Source organism: Apteryx mantelli, chromosome 17 (genome assembly GCF_036417845.1).
Source record: "Apteryx mantelli isolate bAptMan1 chromosome 17, bAptMan1.hap1, whole genome shotgun sequence".
Lineage (NCBI taxonomy): Eukaryota > Metazoa > Chordata > Aves > Apterygiformes > Apterygidae > Apteryx > Apteryx mantelli.
Window position 1 is genome coordinate 15,171,325 of NC_089994.1, and position 7,637 is coordinate 15,178,961.

The 7,637-nt window shown below is 42.7% G+C and overlaps 1 protein-coding gene across 1 annotated transcript; it reads left to right on the top strand.

Annotated features, from left to right (window-relative positions):
- Window positions 1-1,002: 1,002 nt before the first annotated feature.
- BRI3BP (BRI3 binding protein) lies at window positions 1,003-7,435 on the top strand. Its single transcript, XM_067307065.1, has 3 exons — window positions 1,003-1,200; window positions 2,019-2,121; window positions 2,774-7,435. Exons 1-3 carry the CDS (start codon window positions 1,003-1,005, stop codon window positions 3,190-3,192), a joined length of 720 nt encoding a protein of 239 aa, XP_067163166.1. The 3' UTR covers window positions 3,193-7,435.
- Window positions 7,436-7,637: the final 202 nt, after the last annotated feature.

A 7,637-nucleotide genomic window follows, 5' to 3' on the forward strand; every position in this document is an offset into this window, starting at 1 on the left:
TCGAATTTTCTCAAGGGTAAAGGACACAGGATGTGTTCAGAACCCCTCGATCTGAAGTTGTTCTTGTACTGAAAAGATCAGTGTCATTTTTTGACATTCGGGTTGTACAGTCAGATTGCCACCTGGGGCATGAACCTGCAAGCATCACCAGGCCACCCGCAGGGAATGGCAAGTCCTCGGTTCCCCCCTCGCAGAGAGATGCCCACGGAGGAGATGCGGCCAGCGCAGCCGGCAGCTGAGGGAAGTGATCCTTCCCCTCCGTTCGGCATTTGCGAGACCACTCCTGGAGCGGCGTCGAGTTTTGGGCTCCCTGGTACAAGGAGGGTGCTGACATGCTGACGGAGGCCACCAGGCCGGTGGTGGCCTGAGGCCAGGACGTCCAAGGAGAGGCAGGGGAGCCGGGATTGTTCGGCCGGAGGGATTGAGGGCAAGACCTTCTCTGTGCCCACAACTACCTGATCGTAGGACACAGAGGAAACGGAGCCAGGCTCTTCTCGGAGGTGCGCCCTGATAGCGCAAGAGACAACGGACACAAGTTGGAACCCGGGAAATCCCGATTAGATATGAGGAAAATTTTTTTTTACCAGGTGAACGGTTAAATAGTGAGACAGGTTGCCCAGAGAGGTTGTGTGATCTCCATCCTCGGAGGTGTTTTAGGCTCGACGGGACACGGCCCTGAGCAGCCTGCTCTGCGCAGGGGGCTGCGCGGGGCGACCCCGGAGCGCCCCTTCCCGCCGAAATCACGATCCTGTGACTCCAGCGATCGCTTCAAGGATCAGGGGCCGCTGGCGGATTTTGGACGCCCCCCGATTTGGGAACCTTTCAACTCGAGTTGACGGTTGGACAACCGTATATACCGTATATACCGCGCGCGCCATACCTGGCCCTGAAGGGCGGGAAGGGGCGGCGCGAGCGCGGCCGGCGGCGCTTCCCTCCCCGCGCGGCCGCCAGGGGGCGCCGCGACGGCGGCGCTGCGGGGCGCGGGGCGCAGCGCGGGCGGCCATGGCGGCGGGGCGGCTGCCGGCGCTGCGGCTGCTGGCCCTGCTCGCCCTGCTGCTGGGCGGCGCGGCGCCGCGCGGCGCCTGGGCGGCGCGGGGCCGCGGCGCCGAGAAGCAGAACAGCCTCCGCCGCGCCGCCAGCGGCCTCTACCAGGGCGTCAGCGGCCTCTTCGGCGAGGACAACGTGCGGGCCCTGCAGAAGGTGAGGCGCCCGCCGCTCCCCCCCCCTCCTGCCCCCGGGCGCCCGTTTCTCCCGGAGCCCTGACGGGGACCGGCCCTGCCCTGGCCGCGCCCGGGGAGGCCGTTCCCCCCCCCCCCCCCCGGCGCGGTGCTCGGCGCTGGACGCGCGGCGGCGGCCGCGGCGCCTGAGAGGCCGTTGGGGGGGGGGGGGAGGGCTTCGAGAAAGGAAGTGGGAGGCGAGGCTTGGCGCGGAGCAAACCGTTAAAAACCCAGTAAATCTATAAATAAAGCTTATTTGAGGTGGCGGGCGGGGAGAGGCGCGGGCGGCCGAGCCCCGGCACTGCGGCTCGCCGTGACCAGCGCGCTACTAGCTAGGGCGAGCGCGCTCGGCGTAAATTCCTCTGCCGGTTTTCCTACTGTCTGACGAGAGAAGGGATAAACATGGTTAAATTTACTTGCAAATGCGTTTGAGACGTTTGGACGTGGTGATGGGGACGTCTCGCAGTTGCTCAATAAAAATATGACCCTCTAGAGCGCTTTACCAACGTCCATTGCTAGTAATGGTGTTTTCTTTGAACTTCGGAACAGTGGTAGGCTAATAAAGTGCATTTTTAAATCCTGTTAACATGTAAAGTTACATGTCAAAATACCTGGAGTAAGAACCCATTGTACTGAGTATGATTCACGTAGCTGAAAAAAAATAAGAGTGAATGTATATTTTTTCCTTGGGGACTTTAAAATATTCTGCAATTCTTGTCTCATGAGTTACATTCTACTTACAGCTATTAAATTTCAAAGTGTGTTTAAGGATTTTTTTTTTTTCCCAATTTTATTTCTCAGTTTTTCTCAAGGTTGACTGAGAGGTTTGTGAATGGGGTGGATATATTAATGGACACATTCTGGAGAATATGGACTGATCTGTTAGATGTTCTTGGAATTGATGGTAAGTGTGATGCCTGTTTACCCTTGAAGTATATCAGCAGATATCAATGTTCACAAGCATAGGCTGAGCAGGAAAATAACTACTTTGTTTAATCATGCTTTATAAAACATCCGTCAGTGGTATCTCTATCTGCTTTATATGGCTTTAATTTTGCTCTTAGTCCCTCAAATAAGAGGACTAAAACAACCATGCTGTTTCTGTATACATATCTACAGGATCTCTGTAAAATTCACTACAGAGATCATTGCTGTTTTATTGCTGATCATCATTAAATGGCTGGAAATGGGCAGGAAAGGGAAGTGAGGGAGGACTAGAAGAAAGAAAGGTATAATATGAGAGTTTTTAGAATACAGCTTTTCCAAAGAAAGACTCTTGATGTGAACTTTGACCTTACACCCTGTGGCAGCTTGTCTTTCCATAAAGAATCTTTAACATCTCTAATTTAATGGAATTAATTCAACTGCAACATTAGAGATGAGCCAGTGATTTGAAAAGGTCCATCTGGAAATGGATGAACTAGCTTTACCCCTTATTTTAGAAAACACAGTCATGACAACACTGCATGGCCCTTTGGTAGCTGTGTTTGCATCTTTACCCTTGTCACCTTCACATGCTCTAATTAATATTTTATAAATTTTCCTTTGCTTTTCAGCCTCCAACTTGACTCATTATTTCAGCCCAGCAGCAATTGCCAACAACCCAACCCGTGCTCTTCTGCTGATTGGTGCCATTTTACTTGCCTATTGGTTTTTATCTCTCTTCCTTGGATTCTTCTTCTATCTCCTGCATATGATGTTTGGTCGCTTTTTCTGGATTGCAAGGGTTGCCCTTTTTACCCTCTCGTGTGTGTACATCCTCCAGAAGTATGAAGGTGATCCAGAACATGCAGTCCTGCCTCTCTGCTTTGTTGTAGCAGTTTATTTCATGACCGGGCCTGTTGGATTTTACTGGAGAAGAAACAGCAACAGCAGCCTTGAGGAGAAGATGGACCACCTTGATAGTCAGATCAGACTTCTGAATATACGTCTTTCTAGGGTGATTGAAAACCTGGACAGAGGCAGTGACCAATGAACCGACCCCTATAGACCACTGTACACCAGCTCTCTAGAAAATTCCTAAGCACTGTCTCATTCGAAGTTACAAAGCAGCAAAACATCACATGGTAAAAAGTGTGCAAAGTTAAAACTTTTCATCATGTGTAAGACTAATTTATCTAGATTATACACTCAGCCATTATACTTGTAAGGAAAAAAACATTAAAAGATTTCAGCTGTATATTCAGAGAGTTTTATCCAGTACTAGAATTTTATCAGTAGATAAACGCTTACTTTTACAAGCATTTAAAAACATCTTTTGTAAAGTTTTTATAAAAGCAAATTGAGTAGTCTTTCAAATATTGAAATTGAGCTAAACATATGCAAATTTGACACTTTAAAATGTTAAAAAGAAAAAAACAAAAACCTCAAGCTACCAAACACTTCTATTGAGAAGTAACTGCTGTGGGTCCACATTTTTTTTTTCAAAGTTGTGAATGTTTTTGCTTTATTGTTGGCTTATTTCATTGCCTTGAAGTTGCCTTTCATAGAGTATCATGTGAAGAATTTTCTGGTATCCAAGCCAAAAAATTCACGCCATAGCTTTTAATAGGGGTCGAGGAAAAAGGGAGAAGGAAGATTTTGTGGATTTGAAGTCCTTAAATGCCGGTCTAATATGAAGAATTGATAAGTGTTAGATGTATGGTTTTATTTCATTGCTTTTCATATCAAGAACTTTAACTTCTGTGTTTGAAAGGAAATCTGTTTTATTAAACTGACCTGAAGGAAAGAGATGTAGTGTGGCAAATTATAGTTCATATTTGATCTTCATAGTGAAGCATTTTCCAAGCATAAGTGCATAGGATAAAACATGGTTTTTAGTCTCAGGACCCATGTACTTTCTCAAAAAAGGCAGCAGATAAAACACTTGCAAATGTATTGTTGCTTAAAGCTTTCTCAGGACCAATAAGCGGCAATAAATTATCTTCAGGAAGATCTGGATTTTCTTTTCTAAAATTATAATAGTTTTATAGGAGCTTTTTGTTTGGAGTCTGTGTCCTCGCTACATTGGGTTTGGGGGGAAGTGAGTCACCTTATGAGAAGAGTATATTGAACAGTTGTATTCCAAAGTAACGTGGGAGCTTTGAAGCAAGTTTACTTTGAAGGATTCCATGTATTCGTAATCTTATAGTTAACTAGCTTGATAGACTATCACTGACTTTGTAAGGTTTGCTGAAATGCATTGAAACAAAAGTAACCTCAGGGAAGAAAGTCTGTTAGATGAATTAACTTAGTAACCTATTGCATTCAAGGATATAAATAGAGGATGGTGGGGGAAGAAGGGAAGCATGTAATACCATAATAATGAGCACAAAATTGATACTGTGAGAAGTAAAATGGACTGCAGCTACAGAAGTATGTTTTCCCTAATAATCTACATGAATACAGAAAAATGATTACAATAAAATCTAGTCTGTGATGCAGACTGGGCAAAAAGCAAGGGGAACAAGTATGAATAGATGATCGATATGCTTTTGCTTCACCTGTGAATGCCCATTCCAGTGGGACTGGCCATGTGCAGCTGTGTATATTTTGCCACTTGGTCTTCGACTTCTTGTCTTGTTGGGTAGAACTTCTGTTGGATGTGACACTTAATTGAATGTAACTTTGGGGAGAATTTATTTTTCTCTTTATGCTGAAGTTTGAGAATCTTGTTAAAATGCATCTTACTTGCCTAACCTCTTTTGGTCTGTATGTGACATTTGCATGAGTGATTATTTTAAAATCCATATTTATGGCCTTTGTTCCAAGCTGTGATCCCTTAAGTTCAATGTAATGGTTTCATATGCAATTGGCACTGTTGTAATCCATTTAAATTTTTTATGTCATCTGTAAATTCACTGGCCCCGTTTTTGAAGAAATATATGTTTAGAGTTGCAAAGTAACTGCTTTTCATAAGTTAAAATCTTTTCCTAGAAACGGATAAGTACTGTCACAACAAATACTCTGCTTAGTAAAGCTGAATATTCAAATTACAGTATATTTCCTATTTTACAGCTCATTTTCCATAGTATTACAGTCTTCCCTGTAATCTCTGTTTTCCCTCCTCTGCTGTGCTTGGAGGACTGGGCTAAAACACCACCCTGGAAATTAGGAATTGATTAGCAAAGCTTGTACAGTCTTTAAGTGTTTTGCTAAGTCTGAGGCCTGAGGACCAAAGCCTGCAAACCTTGCTCATGTAAGCGACTCCATTGACTTCAATAGGATTATGTGCATGAGTCAGTTTTGCATAGATAGTATTTTATGTAATCCATATTTAATGTTGAAGTTAAGAATATTTGAATCTATTATAAGTTGTCTGTTAAAGATTTCTTTTAAAATACTATATAAAAATTGATTTGGATTATAGTTTCTCCCTGTCTCCTTAATCATGTCTTTTAGTTTTATAAAATCAGCCCTTCTATATTAATACTCTTCTAATTTTGATCACCCTGCTGCTTGAAAAAAATATTTTTGTATTTACTTACATCCCATGTACAGCAAAATGTTACGTGAAAAGCAGTATATATAAAATTGGATATTTTTAATCAGTATTTTTCGCAGCGCTCAGTTTTCACTGTAGTAAAATTTGAAAATAGTGATTTTTTTTTTGTAAGCACAATCTAATCTTCGATATATATACTTAAAAAAATGCTCTGTGTTTTTAAACATGCACTGTAGTGAAAATGCTTTAGGGACCTGAACATGGTATTGTATTTAATCTCTTTCAAGTTACTTTTGTAAATACCTTTAACAAATATTTTCCATACAAAATCATCTAATTTATCCATCAAGTTTTTTGCTCTGCTTTTAAGAACTCATTCCAGTGAAAGTGGTAGCACTGATTTTATGTTGCCATTGATAGAGCATCATAAATTAATTCAGAGATGTGCAGGTATCAGTGTTTGACACATGGGTAAACTGAGGCACAGAATTTGACAGGTTTGCCCAGGACCATGCAGCAAGTGGCGGAAATGGGAATAAAACCCAGATCTTGCAGCTCCCAGACCTTTGCTCTAACCACTAGGCTGCTTATTCAAAGGTGGGTAGTGGTGCCTATGCATTCCTCTAAGAGTCCGTTTTCCTTTGCATCTGATCTGGTGCAAGTGACTTTTAAAGTGGTATGGGTTATCTGAGGTGCAGTTATATGTGTATAAATACACTAAATCTGTCCTTTGATCTAAAGGCTGATAATCTTGAACTGTTCCTATTTATCCTCCCATTCTCAGCAGCTACTTGAAAGAATGTCACCTTATTACACTGGTTGACAATTGTTTAAGATGGTCTTCAAACTGTCTGATACCAGAGATTCCAGTAAGGTCTTAAGTATTTTTTAGCTTCATGCTTTAAGACCTAATATTTGAAACCACTGTAGGACTGTGTATTCTCAGTACATTGACATTTTTGCAAAACTACTTACATTTGTAGCAGTTTCTCTGGAAGTACACACCTCGCCTGTATAGGTAACTGATCTGTTGTATTAAGAATGTAATGCTTTTAAAAGTGGTATTGGATGTCAGAGTACAATGTATAAAATCTGGTGTAATTCAATGCTGTACTTAATAGTGCGTCCTTCAAATTGTGATTTGCTTTTAAAGACTTGTTGCATAGTTAATGTGGAAAATAGACCAGTATAAATCTTAGCTCTTTGATGGTGTAGAAGTTTTTAAGTGTGATTTGCCTCACATACTGATCTGTATTTGGCAGCTAATGACGTAAATGACTGTAAGTTCTCTTTGTCTGGGTTGGAAAATAAAAGATTTTATTGTATCCGCATGTATTTTAAACTTTTGGATAATTCCATCGAACTGTGATGACAATTAGCACATTAAAAATGGATCTTCTTTTTAATCAGAAATTATATTTGCTATGGTAGCACTCGTTATCAGCACTGATGTTAGTGATTTCACATTGTTTTGTACATCAGATTTCAAGATTATAGTGTTTAAGTTTGTACAATTGTTGTGTTTCTGTAAAAATAACTTGGTCTGAAGAAATGGTGTATGTATACTTTTGACATATGATCCTTAGGGAAATATTAGATTCTACTGATAATATTAAGTAGTTACAAATATATCAAACTTATTTTTACAGAGCTCTACATGCCTTTATTTATTACTTATCCGACCACCAAATCAATGTATTATGTAGTTAAATATTTGTAGACCAATTTCACAAATCGACTATGGTATTGTGACAAAGCTTAAAATAAATGTTTACTGAGACTTTGCACTGAGAAACGAAGCGCGTTGAGGCCTTGGCTGTGTCGGAGAGCTCGCGGGCGCGGCGGGGCCGTTGGGCGTCCGGCGCGAGACGCCTCACGGTGCCGCCTCACGGCGTCGCGGCCGTTTTTTGGCGCCAAAACGCGGCCGCCTCAGGGAGGCGCCCTGCAGGCTGCCGCCACCGCGGGGCGGCCGGACGGGAGGGGAGGAGGCGCGGGAG

What these genes read in the sequence shown, in the direction of transcription:
- BRI3BP (XM_067307065.1), top strand. Translation starts at nt 1,003, where the DNA reads ATGGCGGCGGGGCGGCTGCCGGCGCTGCGGCTGCTGGCCCTGCTCGCC. An exon ending in ACGTGCGGGCCCTGCAGAAG is followed by an intron (nt 1,201 to 2,018) that starts GTGAGGCGCCCG and finishes TTTATTTCTCAG; the next exon opens with TTTTTCTCAAGGTTGACTGA. An exon ending in AGATGTTCTTGGAATTGATG is followed by an intron (nt 2,122 to 2,773) that starts GTAAGTGTGATG and finishes TTTGCTTTTCAG; the next exon opens with CCTCCAACTTGACTCATTAT.